Source organism: Brassica napus, chromosome A6 (assembly GCF_020379485.1).
Source record: "Brassica napus cultivar Da-Ae chromosome A6, Da-Ae, whole genome shotgun sequence".
NCBI classification, from domain to species: domain Eukaryota; kingdom Viridiplantae; phylum Streptophyta; class Magnoliopsida; order Brassicales; family Brassicaceae; genus Brassica; species Brassica napus.
This window is the reverse complement of record NC_063439.1, coordinates 13,066,103-13,088,436: the sequence shown is the minus strand read 5'-3', so window position 1 is coordinate 13,088,436 and position 22,334 is coordinate 13,066,103. Positions and strand designations below refer to the sequence as shown.

The 22,334-nt window shown below is 35.3% G+C and overlaps 1 protein-coding gene and 1 long non-coding RNA gene across 3 annotated transcripts; both read left to right on the top strand.

The window, feature by feature from the left end:
- Nucleotides 1-5,589: 5,589 nt before the first annotated feature.
- Nucleotides 5,590-8,654, top strand: LOC106351756 (endoglucanase 16). Of its 2 annotated transcripts, XM_022687495.2 has the most exons (9): nucleotides 5,590-6,034; nucleotides 6,177-6,389; nucleotides 6,601-6,801; nucleotides 6,897-6,974; nucleotides 7,119-7,268; nucleotides 7,350-7,458; nucleotides 7,568-7,731; nucleotides 8,027-8,385; nucleotides 8,477-8,654. In XM_022687495.2, exons 1-8 carry the CDS (start codon nucleotides 5,813-5,815, stop codon nucleotides 8,348-8,350), a joined length of 1,461 nt encoding a protein of 486 aa, XP_022543216.2. In that variant the 5' UTR covers nucleotides 5,590-5,812; the 3' UTR covers nucleotides 8,351-8,385; nucleotides 8,477-8,654. The 2 variants fall into 2 exon arrangements, with proteins under 2 accessions (XP_022543216.2, XP_022543215.2); XM_022687494.2 differs by lacking the exon at nucleotides 8,477-8,654 and having other exon boundaries at nucleotides 8,027-8,442.
- Nucleotides 8,655-9,774: 1,120 nt separating this feature from the next.
- LOC111198906 lies at nucleotides 9,775-13,398 on the top strand. Its single transcript, XR_002653023.2, has 3 exons — nucleotides 9,775-11,143; nucleotides 11,226-11,594; nucleotides 11,675-13,398. It is a non-coding gene; the product is annotated as an uncharacterized LOC111198906 (long non-coding RNA).
- The last annotated feature ends 8,936 nt before the right edge of the window (nucleotides 13,399-22,334 follow it).

Here is a 22,334-nt window from a genome sequence, read left to right as displayed (position 1 = left end):
CTACCTAATTGAGCTTAATCTGCTTGTCTTGGGGCTTGGTATACATTAGATCGGATTCCTCCTGCAAGCTTGGAAGGTAAAAGTCTGTGTGTTTGTGATTCCCTTCTCTCTCTCTTTGGAATCTATATAAAGAAAATATTGAGATGATTTCCTGAGATGCAGAGGGGTAGGTACATTACCGATGACCCCACTGTTCTAACTAAAAGGAATGATCACACATCGTTGGAAGCGAGAGGTAGCTCAATTAGACTTATTGACTGCAGAGTCTATTAGAGATACCAAAGTGGATCACCTACCTATTATCCACACTTGCTGAGAATGTTTGAAGGAACGAAAGCTGATCTCCTACCTAATTGAGCTTAATCTGCTTGTCTTGGGGCTTGGTATACATTAGATCGGATTCCTCCTGCAAGCTTGGAAGGTAAAAGTCTGTGTGTTTCTGATTCCCTTCTCTCTCTCTTTGGCATCTATATAAAGAAAAGATTGAGATGATTTCCTGAGATGCAGAGGGGTAGGTACATTACCGATGACCCCACTGTTCTAACTAAAAGGAATGATCACACATCGTTGGAAGCGAGAGGTAGGTACATTAGCGATGACCCCACTAATCGTCTACACTTTGTCAAAAAAGAAAAAAAGAGAGAAAGATAAAAAAAAAGAGAGAAAATCGAAAAGAAGGAGAATAAAGATGGACTGTATCAGCATCATTTTTCATTGGAATTGAGATTCAGAGAAGAGAGAAAGAGGCAAGAAAGGGATCAGATAAGACTACATGTGTATTCAGAAACTTGCTTGAGTAAGAGTCCATATGTCTTTTGATCGATACTCCCAAGGTAAAGCCTACTCCTTTTGTATATGTATTAAATGAGAACAGTAGAGGGGCGAGTCAGACACTATTAGCTAAGTTGTTGATTAGATGGATTTGGTTGCTAAGCTATGATATGGCATATAAGATACCTCTTAAGTTAGTATTGATTTGATGTGGTTTGCAACATTTTAGAGGTGATGATAGTGAGTTCTTAAATTGTGTGGGTCCTTTATGCTTTCAAACTGCTTCGAGAGAGACTTCTCGTTATTTTTCTTGAAGACAAGTAAAAGAGTAAGTTTGGGGGTGTTGATACACCATGGATTTTATCCACTTTTAGCCATGGTATATAGGTGTTTGAAATACATTATAGTTTTTTTGCAGTCTTTTTAGTATGTTTTCAGGTTTAGGTACGTTTTGGAGGAAAGTGGTGATTTTGGGGTCTTTTGGAGCCTTTTGAGTGCAGAACTGCACAGGCGTGTCAGATGTTTAGATATGGATGGAGATCTTCCCACGGTGCGATTGAGCTGATCATGACACAAGATATAGCTTTGAGTTAGCTTTCCAATTTTACCGGTTTGAGGTCAATCCAACGGTTAGATCAGACGTTATGCATGTTTTACTGAAGAGTGTTCAGACTATCTCATGAGAGAGAGCTGTCGAGGAGATGAAGGAACATCGATCGACGGTGCACCCTTGGTGTCGATCGACGAGGATTCCAGAACACGAGCCAAGTATATTTCAAGACTGACGTAAGCCAAGAAGCAACCACAAATTACCAGAATACCTATGGATGACCTAAAACCCTATTTATGTATTTTCTAAGCCATTTTTGATGACTAAGCTTTATTCTATTATTTTCCCTTAGGTTAAGAGAGAAGGGAGGAACTCCTTCAGAGTCATCCTAGAACTTCTTTGGTTTTTATATCTATTGCAATTTCATCTATTCATCTATGGTTTTTTGTGACAACTATCATGTCTGAATATATCCACCTATTACATTTAGGGTTCAGATAGTCATGAGGGATTAGCCCAAAATATAGAAATGCTAAGTTGATAGGATATGGATCAATTAAACTGTTCTTAATTTCTGTGTTCTAGAATAGCTAACTAGGACATTGCGTATAGATATTAGGGCGCAAGCGGAAGCTTGGTGGTTCTCTGTCTGAATTAGTTTACATTGTGCTAAGATTGCTAGAAACAAGAAGAAGCTGATTTAGTAATCCTAGTGAACCGTTCAAACCCGCTCGCTAAAGCTTGCTAGAAGGAACGTCGATCGACAACTCAATAGTTGCACCGATTGACGATTTAAAAAGTGTATCGATCGACAGCTCGTTGATAGCGTTGATGGACACTTTCTCAAGACCAACAAGCGACAGCTGAGGTCTTCGATCTAGACAATAGATAATCTAAACAAACAAAAGTTGATAGATTATTCCTTAGTTTGAGTTCTGTAATATCCAAGCTTAGTCTCTATACTACTATAATCCTGATTGCCTGAATAGAACCCCTAAGTCTAGCTAACCATCCTTCCATCAAACAACTCATCAATTTACTGAACAACTAGCTTGTTCACTCTATTCTGCTATTTACTGCTTTGTAATCTATTAGCCTAGCTTAATCAATAACTATTTAGATCTAGTGTGTACCCTAGCTCTCTGTTGATTTGATCCCTAAGTGCTACAACTCGACCTCTTATTTGAGATAGTACAAATCACTTCTTGGGGTTATTTGAGTGATACCACAAGTGTACCTCAATCTAACGTTGTGTTAGCTTGGACATGCTAATATCAATTAACAACAAGTCGTTTACACAAAACATTCCTTTATTTATCATACAAGATACATGGTTCGCAACACACAACACAATATATAAGTAGTGGCATGCCAAAGAGCAAAGGTACATACTTATAGTCGGCAAACAACTTTAGCAAAAAGATGCAAACACTACACCAGCCAGCCTAACTCTCTGCGACTTCTATATTCCAACCTTAATCAATTCAAATCACTTTTTTTGGGCTTAGTATACATTGGATCGGATTCCTCCTGCGAGTTTGGAAGGTATTTGACAAAGTGTCTCTAGTTCCCCTTTCACCTCTTTTCAACATATTATAAACGATTGAGATGATTTCAAGAGATGCAGAGGGGTAGGTACATTACCTATGACCCCACTATTCAAATCAAAAGAATAATCACACATTGTAGGCGATGACCCTACTATTCGCCTACACTTTGCCAAAAAAAAATCAAGATTCGGAGAAGAGAGAAGAGAGAAGGAAAGAACCATAAAGAGTTACATGTCGGCCCAAATACTTGCTTGAGTTGAGTCCATGTGTCCCTTGATCAGTACTCTCAAGATGTAGCCTACACATTTATATTTATGCAGAAATGAGGTCAGTAGAGGGGTATGTTAGGCGCAATCAGTGGAGTTGTGTAATGTATAGTATGGAGACTAAGCTAGAGTGTAGTACCTTGAAACATTTAAGGTGGGTATTGACTCATTGCCACCTATTCATATTTTCAGAAGTGAGAGTAATGATTTTAAATTATGTAAGTCCATGTTGTTTTGAAACTTCTTTCATAAGACTACTCTGTGTTTTGCTTGAGGACAAGCAAAATGGTAAGTATAAGGAAGTTGGTATACCATGGATTTTACCAGTTTGTGGACATTGTATATATTTGGTTTAGAGTCTATTTATTATGTTTTGGAGTCTTTTTAAAGTCTTTACGAGCCTATGTATGTTTTGGAGTAATGTGGAAATTATGGAGTATATTGGAGCTAAAGATAAAAGAAATTCATAGTTGTTCAAAAACCAATCAGAGTCGACATTCAGATCGAGTGTGCTCTGACGTTGTATTAGGCAACGCACGCTTTCTTATATTTTATTATTCACATCAAACAGGTTTAGAGTTTTTAGTAGATTTGGAGAGAAAATCCAAGACTCCTTCAGAGCTTTGTGTTGGTACTCCATTGATTTCTTAACCTTATTCTATGCATTTTATGCAGGATATTGCTATGTTCTACTTTGATATGTCTAAGTAGTTTTCTTTGTTATATTTAGGGTTAACTAGGGTTATGAAAGATTAGCCAAAACTAGAATTGCTAGGGTGATAAAGATATCAATCATTAGAATTGCTATTAATGCTTGTGTTCTAAAGTAGCTAATTCTAGAACCCTGATCTTAGGATTGTAGACAATTACGATGGTAGGTTCTTCACCCGAATTGATTCTTTTGAGCTAGGTTGCTAGATACATGCGACAGCTGCTCTAGGAAGTTTAGTGAACCAATCAGATAGGACTTCAAAATTGGTTTGAAGAAGTGTCAATCGACGCTAGAAAGGTAGCAACAATCGACACTCATTTCGTGTTCACATGAGAAGCTGGAAGACTAAACTTAGGTAATTTATTAGACTCACATGCGAAATCTGGATATCTAAACATTAGAATTTGAGTTTTAGAATATCACATATATACCTTAAACATTATATATCTCTATAATCTTGATTGCATGAACCCTAAATCTAGCTATTTATTCTCATTACTTACAACCAACCAATCAATCTGCTTGATCTGTTTTATTTACTGCTTTTAAATATATTGCCTAGCTTAATCATTGACTGCTTTTGAGTTTATTGTGTGTCCTTGCTCCATATGGAGTCGATCCCTAAGTATTACAACTGAACTTCTTATTTGAGAGAGTAAAGTTGTTATAGAGTAATTTGAGCATTAACAACTTGTACGATGATTCTGAATATGAAGCCATTGTTTGTGAAAAAGAGTTCTCATTTGAATTGTGACATTCCGTCTGATGGTGATGAAGCTGAGTTCCATTGCACTAAGTTTAAGTTATACCATTTTTCTTTTCTTCTTGTTTGTTTGGTTGGTTTTGTATGTTTTTTGTTTAAACAATGATCATTTACCTGTTGTTATACCAAATTTAGATTTATTACCTCTATAATCAATATACGATCTATCTATTCCATATCATATACAAACCAAGTTCTATACAGTCAAAATCAGTTGAAGTTTTAATAAGTTGTCCAAGGTTTTGTATTTTCAACAAGTTTTTCTAAGTTATTCGTTCTGGGTTTGGTTTTAACTTGTCTTTTGATGGGTTCTTCGTGACTCGTCTCTTGTTGTCAAATCATCCTTTCGGTGATGAAAAAATGAGAGGATTCGAGGATACCGGAGACGTAAGAGCCTAAGATTGAATATTGATTCAACCCACCATTGTTTCAATGTATTGAACTCCCAATGAAGTCGATTAAGGTTTTACCCGATGGAGTATCCAATAGGATAGTCCGCCTCAATTTTATCATGGTTTTGTGGTCTTTTTCTTTGTTTCCGAAGTTAAATAAATAACAATTAAAATAGAAAAATAAGGGGAGCATATGATTTTTTTTTTATTTCGCCAAGAGCCTGCGAGACTTTGAGCTTAAAGCTTTTGGGTACTTATCTCAAACTTTTTTTTACTTATATCAAGTTTATTCATGTCTTCTTCATTTTCTTTAATTACCCAACGAAATACTGTTTTACGTCTACCCATCCGAAGAGGAGCAATTTACGATCTAAATTAATCAAAAAAACAAACAATCCAAAATCTTTATTTAGGATAATGAAAATTAGAACTAAAAAAATCAGAACAAAAAGGACAAAAAATAGTGACCAATGGATATGAAAATCTGTCAAGATTAGTAAGCCTATACTTAACTTTCCAAGAAAAATCTATTATAAGTCCTCTTAATAATCACTTCCACCATCTTAAACCGATATAAAACCTAAGAGAGAAGGAGACAAAAACAAAAACAAACACCAAAAACGAACACCAAAAAAAAAGAAGAAAAGACGAAAAGCATGCAATTGTTTTTCGTTTTTTGTTGAAACAAAAAAAAAACGAAATTCATTAAAAAGAGAACCAAACAAAAAGATTCAGTTACTTTTTCTTCCTGCTATCATTTCTTATATAAAGAGTTTGCATTTTTATTACAAAAGTAAATTTTGGAACTATGGGTAATCATGGAGAAAAAGAAAGAGGAAATGTTGTGATTAGGGCCATATTGTTGGGTCTCATAAGCATTGTGTGTGTGAATGGTACAAATATAAATTACAAAGAAGCCCTAACCAAATCTCTAATCTTCTTGGAAGCTCAAAGATCAGGCAAACTCCCTCCAAACAATAGGGTTCCGTGGAGAGGTGATTCTGCTCTTGATGATGGCAAACTTGCAAATGTAAGTTTTTGTGCAATAATAATTTTTTTTAAAGAAATTTCTGCAATAATTATTATAATTAATAATAATGTGCAATAATTATTAGGTTCCTACCCAACAGAAAAACGTTACAATAACTAATAAAGTGATAATATATTTATAGGTTGATTTGGCTGGAGGGTACTATGACGCAGGAGACAATGTGAAGTATGGTCTTCCAATGGCGTTCACGATCACGACGCTGGCTTGGTCGACCATTTACTACGATAAAGAACTCCGTGCCTCAGGAGAGCTCGAAAATGCTCGTGCCGCTATCCGTTGGGGCACTGATTATTTTCTCAAATGTGCTTCTCGCAAGAACCGCCTCTATGTTCAGGTCCGATCCAAATATATTTTTAAACAACTTTGTAATACATATTTGACATAATATTTAATCTTTCTAAATATGAGTCAAAGAGATCAAAAACCTTGTGCCTTACTTACGTTTGGAATGGAAACACCATGTACATAAATTTACATCATGCAAGTAAGAGGAACGTCCTTATTTCCTAACTAAAGTTACTCTGACTATGAATACGATCAAATAGGTTGGTGATCCACACCTGGATCACAAGTGTTGGGCGAGGCCTGAGAACATGCAAACAGCAAGGACAGTATTGCAGATAAGTGATAAAGATCCTGGCACAGAAATCGCAGCCGAGACTGCCGCTGCATTGGCTGCTTCCTCGATCGTTTTCCGCCGCATCGACCACAAATACTCCCGCCGGCTCCTGAACAAAGCCAAATTGGTGAGCTTATAAATATATACATACTTATATACACATTTATATAGTCGTTTTATTATTCAACGGATTAAATATTTGATCATTATTTCAATATGTAGCTCTTCAAGCTAGCGAAGAGCCACAAGGGTTCGTATGATGGAGCATGCCCTTTCTATTGTTCTTGCTCGGGTTACAACGTAATCTCATCTCATACTTCTAATGCATTTTCTCTTCCAAATATCAAATGTTGTTTTTCTATCTTTTTAAAATATGATTTTGTTTACATTTTAATTGACATCAATTAAAAAATAATTGATATCAATTTTGACACAAATGTTAAGGACGAGTTGCTGTGGGCGGCAACATGGCTATACAAGGCAACGAGGAAACAGGTGTACCTTAGCTACCTCAAATTTGAAGCCATAAGTGGCTACGTCGCTGAGTTTAGTTGGGATCTCAAATATGCCGGTGCGCAGATGCTCATTGTAAAGGTATAATACATGTCCAAAGTTATAGCGTTTCTTTGGTCAAATCCGATTTATATATAAATTCGTTTATATATGTAAATGTAGATGATCTTCGAAGGCACAAAAGGACTTGACCTATACAAACAACAGGCTGATAGTTTTATCTGCTCGAATCTCCCTGGTAGTCCTTACCACCAAGTCTTCAATACCCCAGGTTCTATCTCCATATACTAACATACATATTTAGAAACATATATATATATATATATATATATATATATATATATATGATTTTAAACGTTTATATTCTTGGTGTATAATAGGTGGTATGATTCACCTGAGGGATGGAGCCAACACTCAGTATGTCACCGCAACTGCCTTCTTGTTCTCGGCCTACGCCGATATTCTCCAGAAATACAACCAAAAGATCTTTTGCGGAAGCAAGCAATTCGATTCAACACATCTCATGGCTTTCGCCAAAAAACAAGTAAAATATTCGTTACTCTTTCATTAATTTCCCTTTATTTACCCACAAGAAAACAAGCATGGTTAATATAAACAAACGAAAGACCACCATACGGATCATGCCTAGTTTGAATCTTGCACCAGTAAAAGACAAAAATACCTTATTTTTGGAATTGGAAGTTTCAATTTCTTTCACTTGTGAAGTGATTCCTAATTTTTTAGAAATATATGTATTAAATCTTAATGCCAGGAAACGAATTGTGTTTCGCACGAGACTAAAAAAATGCCCTAATTTTCGTATCATATGCACGTTTCAGATTGACTACATACTAGGGCATAACCCACAAGGAAGGTCGTACATGGTTGGGTTCGGACCAAACCCGCCTAAGCAAGCCCACCACAGAGGAGCTTCAGTGCCAATGTCTGAAGCCAATGAGCCTTTAAGCTGTCCATTGAGCTTTGTGAAATGGTTCAACAAGAACCAGCCTAACGCAAACGAGCTGACCGGAGCCATCGTGGGAGGACCCGACCGTCAAGATAATTTCCAAGATTTTCGTTGGACATCCGTTTACACGGAGCCTTGCACTTACATCAACTCTATCGCCGTGGGTATTCTTGCCAAGCTTGCCGCCACGGCTTAGAGCCATAACATTTGATGAGACCACTTCGATGGAAAGTATTATTCTAGGGTTTCCTTAACCTAATATATTTGCAGAAGAATGTGGCCATGCAATGTGACTCTATTTTCATTATTTTTGCCTTTGTAGGTTGCTTTTTGGAAATCCGTTTTCTCCAAAAATATAAAATTGTATGGGTATAATAATAAGACCCTGATGATTTGAAACTACAATTAAGTGGAACTAATGAATAGCCGGAATGGTAGATTCATACCATTTCACGTAGATTTTTAACTCTATTTTTGTTTTATATGAAATAATGTTTTGTTGTTAATTTCTATGTAATTTACATTAAACTATCAAATATATGATTAAATAATTATCTATGTTTCTCAAAATAATTAATTAATGCATTATTATCTAAATAAATAGTTGCTCGCTCTCATGTGTGTGATGTAGAAGATGAATATATCATATATTATTTACTTGTGAGTTCATTGATAATTAGTTTGGACTGTTTCCAAAATTTATGACCCTGATTTTGAATTTTAATTAGGTTCCAGTATGAAAATATTCACAAATTATTGCCACGCCCTTAAAGCTAACAAGAGGTGCTCTGTGGTTTTGGAACATTTCCAAAGGATGATTCAAAATCAATTTCAAAGATACGTCGTTGCTTGCTGTCTACTATATACTATATAAAATTTGGGGCTATAAGGTATTGAGATTGTGCACATATGATTTAAAATCATCAAGTATAATATGCAAAATCATTATTTTAATTTTCAATTTTTAAATGTGAAATTTTCAAAAAATATAGTTTCAAAAAAATAAAATAAAATTCCCTACAAACGAAGGTAAACTAACAAAAACAAAAGTCACTAAAATAATTAACAAGATATAGAAATTATTTTCGAACATTAACATAAAGTTCAATAATTTTTTTTTGAAGAATAATATAATTTTATTTTACAAATGTATATTGTAGTAATTTAAATCACAAATGATTTTCAAAGTCCATACAAAATAAACTCAAATAAAAAAACAAAAATCATTTAAAAATAATCATTGTGGCATATATATTATTTTGTAAAATTAACATAAAATTTAAACACAATTGTCTAAAGAATTAATGTTTTTAAAGAATAAAGCCTATAATAATTTAAATCACATAATATTTTAAAATTTTAAGTTACATAATATTAAAAATCTTCGTGAAGAATTTAAAACATCAATAAAATATATCAAATCACTATTTAAATTATTATCTAAAATATTAAGCTTTTCAAAAAACATTAGTTCAAAATAAAATAAAAATCAATATTATTTAGCTCCTAAAAGAAGAATTAACTTGACTCATATGTTAACTATTTGAAAATTTAACATTAATGAGATTAATAAACAAACATTCTTTAAAATATGTTATAATATACAAATATCATATATCAATATAAAATTAATATAAAGTTTCAAAAATAAAATGAAAATAATATGAAATATACAATAAAATTTTGTTTTATTTTTATTAGGGTTACAAAACGGGGACAAACAGTCGGTGGGACCACATTTATCGGTTGTTTTATTCTTTTTTATTAGGGTTCGATCGTTTACTAATTTTCTTTTTAATTTGTTCTGCAGATGAACTCTAGACATGTTCTAAGGGTCATTCACGGGACATGGAATCTTCATCAAAATGGAGAGTGGAGCTTTGAAAGGAAGACAAACGATCTTGGGTTTCCAGCTATCGTGCGAACGTTAGAAAATTTCGATTCGCTTGAACGAATTGTCTGAAGCCTATACAACCTCGCAATCGAAACACCAATTTCGATGACTTATAGGCTTCCTGAGTGGATGCTTATTCCGGATGGTAATAAAACTCCTCCGATAACAATTCTTGAAACACCTGACATTCAATTTATGATGGCTGTGAGAGCTTGGTTTGCCGACCTCACACTTTGTGTAACTATTGGAGCCGAAGATGTTGCATGTTATCAATTCTTTTGCCAAGCTGACTTTAATATCGGGTCCTCTTCTTATAAATTCAGAAACGGAAACGAGGATCAGTCGTTCGAAGGTAAACCGTTGTTTCTCGATACTTTTCTTTTTGTCTCTTTTAAGTTTCGTGTTTTTTTTTGTTAATAATTAGAGAGAATCTAATTTTTACATACATTGCGTTTAATTTCATCAATAATTTCGTTAAATAATGTAAATTATTTGCAATCGTTTTAGGCTTTTTAGGAGAGGCAGTGGTTGCAAGTCAAGCGGTGCTAGAGGAGTACTTTAATGACCAAGAGATGATGGTTAATCATAGGGTTCACCTCGAAATGGAAAAAGCAAAACTGGATTTGGAAAATCAAAGATGTTACGAACTTGTTCATGGCAACGAAATAATTGTCATAGATGATACTGATTCCGACAGTGACGGAACCGAACCATTAGGATCAAACAAACTCTCTATAACTGTGTTTAACACAGGTAAGATGAATACATTTTTATATGTCACTAATAATAATTCTAATTATCAAATTGTTGACATAGGCGCTTCGTCAAATCAAGAATCTCCTTTCCCAACAAATGGACTCATCATTTCGGACGAGAGAAACAGTTAATGCAAAATATAGTTTATTACTCCAATATATATATAAATATAGAAAACTACCGCAAGATTTCGAATTGTTAATTTTTCATCTTCATATATTATTATAATAAATGTAACTTACGTTTACTAATTATGGTCTAAACAAATTTTCATTGACTTTAAATTACCAGGTGTTGCATTAGACTCTGAGTACATCTCTCAACCTAATGTGTCTAACGGTAAGATATAACTAAATTTGCTTTTTCTGGATTATCATTAATTTAGCCGACTATAAATGACATATTTTTTATTTCCTTCTAGATTCACCGATGGAATACTATAAAGGGATTCCCGTCCAATTTACGGTGGATGAAGATTTGGTTATTGTCCAGCCAAGTTCCCCTGCAATCGATGATGGCATTAGTTTTTGGGAAGGAGTTATTGCATCCGAAAATGACAATCATGTAAAGAACGAAGAACATTCCGACGAGATGGACCTCGATATTCTCATGTCTCAAAATATTTCACAGCTCCAACAAAATGGCACCACTAACGTTGAGGATGCTAACTCTTAGACCGACTCGACTCCTGATCTTGATGAAGTAAACAATGTCGTTCTTAGTTGGGAAAATGTTTCAGAAAATCTTTCGAACACCCAACCAATGTATGATAATCCCATTGTCTCGGAAGGTACGTATTATTGTTATATGTATTTATTTTAAAATTAAATAATATTTCCTTGTATTCATAAAATCCATTTTATGATATAGGTGTTCTTGATGATACTCTCGTGATCTACAATGCCGAAAATATGCCTCAGAACTCTGCAAGTGTCGACCTTATTCCCGCAGCTAATAATTCGCCTACCATCTCAGCAACTGTGGGGCTTATCTAATGGAGATGATAATCTGGTGATCAACCTTGATGATTCTTCCTTGGAAGACTCCATGGACAGTGGTGTGTTCTAGGTCACTTATTACTATGTTTAAGTTTTATAATGATTTCGGGGAATGAAGTGTTGTTTTTGCTAAGTTTATTGTGTGTCGGGGATCATTGTTTTTTGGTTTGTAAAAGGGATATCGGTTTAAATATGTGGTAATGTGTAAACGTCAACTCATATGTTTAATACTTTTTGTTAATGTTTAATACTTTTTGTAATGTTTAATATTAACGGATATGTTTAATCTAATCTTCAATGTAAAATATATTAGTTTATATTATGAGCTTTTGCAATATTAATTTCCTAATATCTGAACGTGCTAATTAATGTATGAGTTACAATAAACCAACACACCGAACTCTATGTTGGAATGGTATTTACAAACCGTGATGAATTTAAATTGCATATGGCCTTATATGCAATTAGAAAGAAGTTCCGGTTTCGTAACATCAGGTCAGCACCAAATGGAATGGTTTTAAGGTGTTTTATCTCCAACTGTCAGTGGAGGGTATATGCCACAAAATTAAAAGACTCAGACGTCTATGAGATAAGAAAACTCGATCCCATACACACTTGCTCCGTCGACGATAGATCCGGTTATCAGTCTCAAGTTACACATCATGTTGTTGGAGAGATGATGAAAGCTCGTTTCAATGGTAGTAGCGGTGGTCCAAAGCCTGGAGGTATACGTCAAGTCATGCAAGGAGACCACGATGTCCGTATATCCTACTGGAAGGCTTGGCGCTCAAGCGAAATTGCTTTGGAATATGCCAAAGGAAACTCACGAGGTTCTTACAATCTATTTCTTGATTACCTCCGTAAACTAGTAGAAGCAAACCCTAGCCGAGATTGAAACTGAATACAACGAGAAGATAGGAAACAGGTTTAAATATATGTTTCTAGCTATGGGTGCCTCTATTATGGGATTTGAGTACATGAGAAAAGTTGTAGTTGTCAATGGAACCCATTTGAGAGGAAAATATGCAGGGTGTCTTCTAACTGCTTCTGCCCAAGACGGCAATTACCAAGTGTTTCCACTAGCCATTGCTATCGTCGACGGAGAAAATGATAACTCGTGGGAGTGGTTCTTCAAAAAGTTACAAGCATTCGTTCCAAATACAAACAATATCGTGTTTGTATCTTATAGACATGCATCCATCTATTACTGTTTGGCCAAGGTAACTAATGGCTTTATAGTATTACATAATTGATTTTATATCCGGAAATCATATTTGTGAAGGATACTATCGTTATATCCAGAAATCTAAAGTCTATCCGGACAATGTATCAGGTTTATTCAGAAGCTAAACGCTGTGCATGCATCATTCATTTAAAGAGAAATATCAGGACTTATTACAAAGATAAGAATCTAGGATTCTTGGTTGCAAAGGCTGGAAGGGCATATAGGTTGGCTGACTTCTACAAGGTTTTCAATGAGATAAAACATCTCAATGCCTCTTGTGCAGATTATCTAATCGGAATAGGGTCTGAGCATTGGGCATGTTTCCATTTCCCCGAATGTCGTTACAATATTATGACGAGTAACGTTGTGGAATCGTGGAATGTAGTGCTTCGTGAGACCAGAGAATACCCTATATTGGCCCTTGTAGAATTTATTAGGGCAAAGATGATGTCTTGGTTTTCTACTAGGGGCTCAACAATCTCAGAAAGTTTAGATAATTTCACACCTAAAGTAATGGAAATTCTCGCTGTTAATTTCGAGTCTTCGGCAGGTTTTGAAGTGAAGAAAATAAAACACTTGGAGTATGAAGTACGGAACAAGGAAGGGTGTTCTTTCCATGTGGACATTTCCAAACGATTTTGCAGTTGTTTTGAGTTTCAACTCCTCGAAATTTCTTGTCAACATGCAATAGCAGCGGCCATCGTAGCCAAGGTAAAAGTCGATTCATTGGTAGCTGAAAAGTACACTAAGAGCATCTCCAAAAGACACTCTATAACTTCAAATATGAAGTTTTTTTATTTCCAAAAAAGAACGTCAAAACTTTAAATTTAAAGTTTTAAAGAGTAAAACTATATATTTGAAGTTTCACTACTCAAAACTTCAAATTTGAAGTTTCATATTTTTATTTGCATTTTGGTCCCTACAGTCACACATCATCTTTATGATTCATAAATATTTTCTTGTTTATTGTTTTAATCCTTAAAAAATTATATCTCATATATATTTTAATTTTTTTTTTTACAGATTTTCAATTTTACACATAAAATTAAATATAACTTTAAAATAAGATTTAAAATGTTTTAAATTAGATTTACACAACAATAACATACAAAAGAAACTTAACAAAAAGATTTTTTAAAATTACATGAAGACATAACTATTACACAAATTTAAATATTACAATAACACTAATAGTCACGTAAGTTTGATCCGGAACCTTCAAATTTTCAAATATTGTCCAAATTTTTTTGTTATACTGAAGATTGTTGTTGTTTTTGATTTTTTTCCGTACAATTCTTTATTGTTCATATCGAATATATTCACGAGTATTAATATCATCAAAAATAAATTAGTAGCAATATTTTATGTTTCTCTTTTACTTTCTTGTTCCAATCTTATGTATTTACAAGTATCAATATCATCCGATTTCAACAACTTTTAGCTCGCAATCTACAAAGTAAAAATGAGGAGAGCCATTTTTACTTCGAAATGCACTAATAGATCATATATGCATTACGAAAATCATTTTATGGAATAATATGATATTTTGTTTGAGGTTCAATATTAATTAGTTAATTTTATTTAAATTTTTATAGGATATTTTCTTTATTAATATTATTGTATTATGTTTATATATGTTCTAGTTATTTACAAAAGTTTTATGAATTCAAATTAGCTATGAAAAATATACGGTTCATGTTATAAAATACAAATAGTTTTGAAGTTGAGTTTGAAGTTTTGGTTTTGGAGAAAAACACCTTTAAACTTCAAATATAAAGTTTTGGAAACTTCAAAATAGAGTTCTTTTTGGAGATGCTCTAAGAATGAAATGGTTGCTGCATACACGGGTAGTGTCGCTCCAGTGATTGATACCGATAATATCATTGAACTCACCGCTCAATTGTCCGAGTTAGATATGCTTCCTCCGCTAGCAGGCGTCCCCCTGGCCGTCCATGCAAGAAACGTTTCCTATCTCGTGGCGAAGTTCATGTAAGTACTTTAAATAATTTATAATGTCTAATTTTATTATGGTTAATATGTTGTTTATTGAATTAATTATATAATTTGTATTGTTCAATAGATGAAGACCCCAAGAAGACGTACTGTATGTAGTCGTTGCAAAGGATGTGGTCACAATCGTGCGACATGCAAAATCCCTATCAATTAAGATGTCTTACTAATAAGAAAGGGATGTTCCCGGTGATGGAGATGTATGGAAAGAGGAAGGATAAAGAATTAAGTTTGTTAATACAAACAACTACTATATGTTTAATATCTAAAATGTGATTACCTATGTGGCGTGAGAGCTGTAGTTTTGATGGAATACCGGTTGTTAAATAAATAATGAAATCCCTTTCTATATTAGTCCTGCAATTCATATTTCCATAACGAGGGAATGTTATATATATCCGGTTAAGGTGTTGGTTGGGCCTCCAAAACTCTAATACGTTTAAAATTCATAGTACCCATACCCAACTAAAACTTCTTGTTGGATGTGATGCAATTTTTTTTTTTGTGATCCGATGATTTCTATCTAATCCAATGTATATAAAAAAAAAATATAGCGAGTTTAATTAATGACGACTCTCATTAAGAATAAATAAACTATAATGTAGGAATTAATAATTCATATTTCGAAATAAACATGATTATAGGTTCCTTAATTCCTAACCTAATATGACAATACGACAAAACGTAAATCATATAATTAGACTACTCAAGGGAGGTATTTCCAAGTCAGGCGTGTGTCTGACTAATAACATATGCTTCTGTTTTGTTTGCGTGTAGTAAAATATTTTTGTCATATGCTTCAGAATTTGAATCTCATCATGATATCCATACTAGAGTAGCCAGCTAAGATGTTTATTTTATTTGCATATATGGAAAATTTTGATCTTATCTGCATACTTGTTTACTTTCTTTGCATATATATCCAGGAAAACCCAATACTATTTCCTCACACACCTCAACAACTAAAGTCTCTCTTTTTAAGATGTCGACACCTCTGTGTGTGAGTTTATATCATGGAGCATGGCAGCGTAATGACGACGGTTATTGGATTTTCCAGAGAAAGCCGAGCGATCTCAGGTATATGGTGTTGGTCGAACCGACCGAGAGTTTCGAAGATTTGGAAACTATATCCGAGATCGTTATAAACTAAAGCCTGAAACACCCTTGCCGATGGCTTACCACCCCCGGAATGGATGCTTGAACCAGATGGGACTCGCAGGCCACCAACTACTGTGAGTACAACCTCCGAAGTAGAAGCTATGATGCATCTCCGCTTATGGTTCACAGATCTCAAACTTTGCATTTCATCTGGACATAAAATAAATCGAAATAAAATGCTTGGAGTCAATGGCTTTGATGGCTCCATGAGAACTAGCCGTTAGGCTGATTTGTTGCCTTTGGAGTAGACTGATCTTGTATCTTGATATCTTGGAGAAGTATCCACGAAATAGGAGTCTCTGGCTGCTGATTAAACTCTTAAGGATCTTGATTTCTTCTGGTTCAAAGGAATAGAGTCGTTAGTCCTTGCTCATTAAGTGGAGACAACTTTCCTTGAATGCATATGGTGTGGCCGGATATGGAAAGTAGATGGTAAGGAGAATCCGCCTGATCCTCTGGGTGCTGGTGCATCTATGGACGTCTTGGGTGTCTTCTCAATGGTCTAGAGTATCTCCTGGTTTCCATGGATAGGCTTGGGTCAGACCAAATCGAGTTGGTTGGAAACTTTCCCAAATTGATGTCGGTTTGGCCGGTTTTAGGAAATTGATTGCATCTTGGTTTTCCCTTGACCAATTCTTCTGATTTCGGGCTTCCTGGAAAGATAAGACACTACTCTTGAAGCCCATGCTTGAATCTGTAGAAGTCCGCTTCATGGTTGGGTTGAAATCCTCTTCTAAAGGCTGATACTCGCAACTGAACGGGCTGGGAAACCTCCAACTTATAAAATTCATAACTTCTTCCTCCGTGAAGATTTTCTTGTAATTCCAAGCTCCAGTGATGAATGGTTGAGCTGGCCTTCTGTTAAAATTTGTTTCATGCCAAACTTCCTTATGGTTGTTAAGATTAGGGCTGTTCAACATGGTAAAACCGAACCGTACCAAACCGAACCGAACCGAAATAGACAATATGGTTTGGTTTTGGTATATACCATATAAACCGAATGGATATAATTTTATAAAAACCGTAGGATTTGGATATGGTTTGGTATATAACCGATTAAACCGAATAAACCGAACAAAACCGATTAAAAGTAGAAACACGTAAATATGTATCTATTTTATAACAATACATGAAAATCTATTTGTTACATAAGTTAAATTTGTGTTAATAACTATTACTATAATTTTATAGTAATAAAGAGCCTTAATTTGTAAAACACTTGAACTATAATTAAATAACAATACATCGCAATTCAGACATCTTATTTTCTAAGTCTTCTTTTGATTTTTTTGCTTTATTTTAGTCTTCATTAAATTAATATGAAGATTATAAATTTGATGGACAATAATTAATGGAAAATTTTTACAACTTTTTTCTTATCTGTAAACAAACAGAGTTTCGTGTTCAATTGAAAAAACATGACTTTAATAAACAATATATAGGGAAGAGTGAAAATTTTTTTTTTTTCATATTTCTGTTTTGTTTCATATTTTTATTTTCAAAATTTCATGCTTTGATTTTAGTTATAGATTTGATTATTTTATTTGATGGTAGAAGCATTTTTACTTTTTTGTTCATTTATTGAACATGTAATATATTTTTAATAAATGACTATATTGCCAATATGACTCTAAAATTCATATAATATGATCTCAAACTAAATAATTATGTTTTTTGGTATAAAACCGAATAAACCGAAAACCGACGGTATATAAACCGAACCGAACCGAAGTAAATATGGATTTAGAACGGTAGTTATATTTTACTAACCGAAATACCGAAAACCGAAAAAAACTGAACCGAAACCGAACCGATATCCGGATTGAACACCCCTAGTTAAGATGCACTTCTTTGAATGACCCTTGGTCGCGGGTAGCTCTATTGAGGCAGTTGTGGCAGTTGTTGCTTATCTGGCTGAGCTTCGGTTCAGGTACGGTTTCTGTGCCTGTAACATTCCCTCCCCCTTGAAAAGGTTTCGACCTCGAAACTGTATAACCTGCACCAAGATAGAGCAAGTCAGCTTTTATCCTCTTTTGGGAGTCTAAGGACTTACCTTGGTTGGATTTTGATTTAGTGACGCATGGTGCATCTGGTGGTTCTTCTTTGAACAGATAGGATAGGATAATCCCTCTGGTCCGGCCTGGTGTGAATTTAGCCTTGGAAATATCTCCAGAATTTTCAGCGTTTGTTCCTGTCATAAACTCAACTTCTTTGGCAAAAGACAAGTGTGTTATGGCAGTCATGGGATATTCAACATATAAATCGGTTTGATGAGTTCCAATTTCAGTAGATGAAAAAATTTCTTGCTTCTTGTCTAAGTGGGATCTAAGACAAGGATTATGTTCTACATAATTTTCTAAGCATCCTAGTCTTTCTTCAAACTTATCCGGGCATAATAAATCAGTATGCATAATATCCAAATAATTGATTATCAAACAAAGGATAGTTGCACTTACCTGATTTGGAAGCTTGATTGGTGCATCCAATGGCACGGCCAGTCTGTTTGGTGACTGGTCTGGGGGTTCTTCCTGAAGTAAGATGCTACTGGTCGTAGTGCCATCTTTTCCAGAGAGGTGTTTAAGCAAAGATGGCTCTTTTGGTGGTGCCTTGTCATCTCTCTTTAAAATCACCTTCTTTTGCTTCATAGGTCCTTTGCTAAATGATATACCTGTGTCACGCCTTTTGGGACTAGACAAGCATATCATGGTAGCCTTGGAAGAATCATAAACAGAGCACACTAATTTATTTAAATTATTTTGTACCTCCTCATGTGCTTGGACCGAAACATCTACTAGTTTCAATGGATTTCTAGTGGCTGGTTTAAGTCCTTCTTGTGCGTCTGGTTCAGGGATGATTTCTTCTTGTTTTAACCTTGAAACCACGTCCTCCTGGTCCTTATTTAGACCTGCATAATCAGCCTTTGGGCAAGACAAGTGCATTATACCAGAAGTAGGAAATTTACATACTAAGTGAGATATAACTTCACTAGTTGAATCCAAGTTAACTTCTAGTGAATTAGAAGTCACTGCTAGCCTAGTTGGACAGGTTACAGCAAAGTGGCCTTTCTCATGACACCTATAGCAAATGAATTCTACTGGTTTTGAAGATTTAGAAGACTTACTTGGTTTCTTCTTCTCATGGAACTTAGGCAATGGCTTTGTACTTAGCTCTCGAGTTTTGGCTTGTGGAGTTGGAACTCCTTGCACGGCACTGGCCCTTGCTGCTGTTGTATGCTCGGTTGCTCCCTTGATGATGAGTGTAGACTCCTGGTGTAGCTTTAGGTTGTGAGCATTTTTGAGCTTAGCCTTTCGATTTGGCCTTTTTGCCAATATCAGCTGCCTTGGTTCAAGATTAGTATAGACCCGTATCTGATTCAACAGCTCATCTCCAGCTCCTTTCACATATTCTTCATACAAGAGTTCTTTCATTTCTTGCCAAGTAGCTTCTGGTTCATCATAGGCAAGTCGCCAGTAAGCATCTTGTTCCCACTTTCTAAAGGCATCTTCAGTGAGAGTGTCTTCGGCAATGGCTGTCTTATCCTCTTCATGGACTTGGTTAGAATCAAACCAATGTTCCATATCTTTCTCCCAGCACAAGTATGCTTCTGGTCCTTGATGATGGCCTGCAAAGATGACGTAACCAAGTTGATCATCATTTCTTCCAGCCTCACTTAAGGCCTCTTCTTCTTCAGCAATGTCTTGTTGAGAGTCTGGCTTTCCTCCATAGTTTCCCTCAGAGTTTCCTACACTGGTTTGTGAGCCAGTTTCGTCTTGGTACTCATCCTCCTGGTCAGAGTAAGGTACTTCACACCAGGGTATGCCTTCAGCATGAGACTCGTCTCCAACTTCTTCTTTAACAGATTGGAAACTTGCTTCTCCTCCATCAACATCTTCATAGACTTCTTCCGTTTTAGAGAAATTTTCCTCATGCTCATTTGCCTCTTCTAAACTGATTTCAGAATCAGCTTCCTCTTGCCATGAGCCTTCCTGGTCAGCTTCAGGATCATCACCTTCTGTCTCTTCTCCATGGCATTCATCTCCTTTATTGAAACTGATATTTGATTCAGTTTCTCCCTCATACTCTCCTTGGTAGCTGGTATCTCCATGTGAGTAATCAGGTGGCTCTGGTTCAGGATATGCTTCAGCAGGATCGTCTCCATACTCTGACATAGAGTAGTTATCATCAGAACATGACCCATCACAGCCATCCTCTTCATCGGACCAAGCTTGGTCGGCTTCATCAAGATCGGAGCCTTGGCTTGATTCATAAGAACTCTCTTCCTCAAAGTAATCTGCCATGGCGTCTCCCCTTATTGGTACCTTTCAAAAACAGAGAATAAGAGTATTAAGTCGTGGCTTAACAAAAGAAAGAAGAAGAATAAGAAACAAAAAAAAGATGGAAACCTGTATACTTTTTTTTTTTTGAAAGTTTTGAAACAAATGGAAAATTAACTCCTATATTTTTTTTTGGTTAACTTTATCAAGCAAATCTCGAAATCTATAAATATTTATTTTGGTTTTCAATTTAAAAGAAACAAAACAAGAAAAAAAAAGATTTTATGCTTGATGCAAATAAACCGAAAAAGGAAACTGGAGCTAGACAACTTAATACAAACAAGGGAAATTTTTTTTTGAGTTTTCAAAATGAATCAAACAAGATAATGAGGTATCCTTTTCGTGCCTATCTCTGGTTTTAAAACCAAGAACAAGCAATTCAAAATCGGACAGAAAATGCAACACTATGAATTTTTTTTTTTTATTGATTTTAATTGGTGAACAAATGCAATAAGATATGATGCAAGGATAAGATATCACCAGATTCAGGAGCTTGAGCTCTGATACCAAATGTTGCAGGCTGGGATTCAGACTACACGGATGGCTTGACTGAGGTTTGGTTTTTGATCGGTTTGGACAGATAGGACGGACGGACGATCGGCTAGGCGGCTGCGATGGAGGATTAGACCGGCTGATTTGTATCTGAAACAAAAGATGAACTTTTTTATGAGTTTTTATGGATTTATATGAAGAACATAAAACAAACTATATGACAAATGATGAACTGAAGCAAATATGATTTTTATGGATTTTTATGATTCAAAACTAAATGATATGGAAATTGAAAACAAATCAAATAAGAAGGATAGAAAGATGGATGATGGGATCTTTGTTGCTGGACGTGTGTCTCTCTCAACAAGGATCAGTGGTTGGTTAGATGACTGAAGATGGATTCCGGCTTGCTTGATATGTATCTCTTCCAAGCTGGATCGATGGATGGAGTGGATAGATGGATATGGATTGACTCTCTCAATCAATGGACGAACAGATGGTCTTGAATCACACAAGGCTCTCTGGACGTGTCTTCTTTAGGACTTAGTGAATCACACACAAAGAACTAGAGAAAGAACAACAAAGAATACACAACTTTGTTTTAAAAGAAAACGATTTCTTATTACTTCAAAAATGATCAAGGGTGCTTTACAATGAAACAAAGACTAGAGCTTTATAGGCTCGACCAAGGACTCTCTAACAGTCTGAAAATGAACTAAGGAAAGAAAATAAATCGAAATAAAATGCTTGGAGTCAATGGCTTTGATGGCTCCATGAGAACTAGCCGTTAGGCTGATTTGTTGCCTTTGGAGTAGACTGATCTTGTATGTTGATATCTTGGAGAAGTATCCACGAAATAGGAGTCTCTGGCTGCTGATTAAACTCTTAAGGATCTTGGTTTCTTCTGGTTCAAAGGAATAGAGCCGTTGGTCCTTGCTCATTAAGTGGAGACAACTTTCCTTGAATGCATATGGTGTGGCCGGATATGGAAAGTAGATGGTAAGGAGAATCTGCCTGATCCTCTGGGTGCTGGTGCATTTATGGACGTCTTGGGTGTCTTCTGAATGGTCTAGAGTATCTCCTGGATTCCATGGATAGGCTTGGGTCAGACCAAATCGAGTTGGTTGGAAACTTTCCCAAATTGATGTCGGATTGGCCGATTTTAGGAAATTGATTGCATCTTGGTTTTCCCTTGACCAATTCTTCTGATTTCGGGCTTCCTGGAAATCTAAGACACTACTCTTGAAGCCCATGCTTGAATCTGTAGAAGGCCGCTTCATGGTTGGGTTGAAATCCTCTTCTAAAGGCTGATA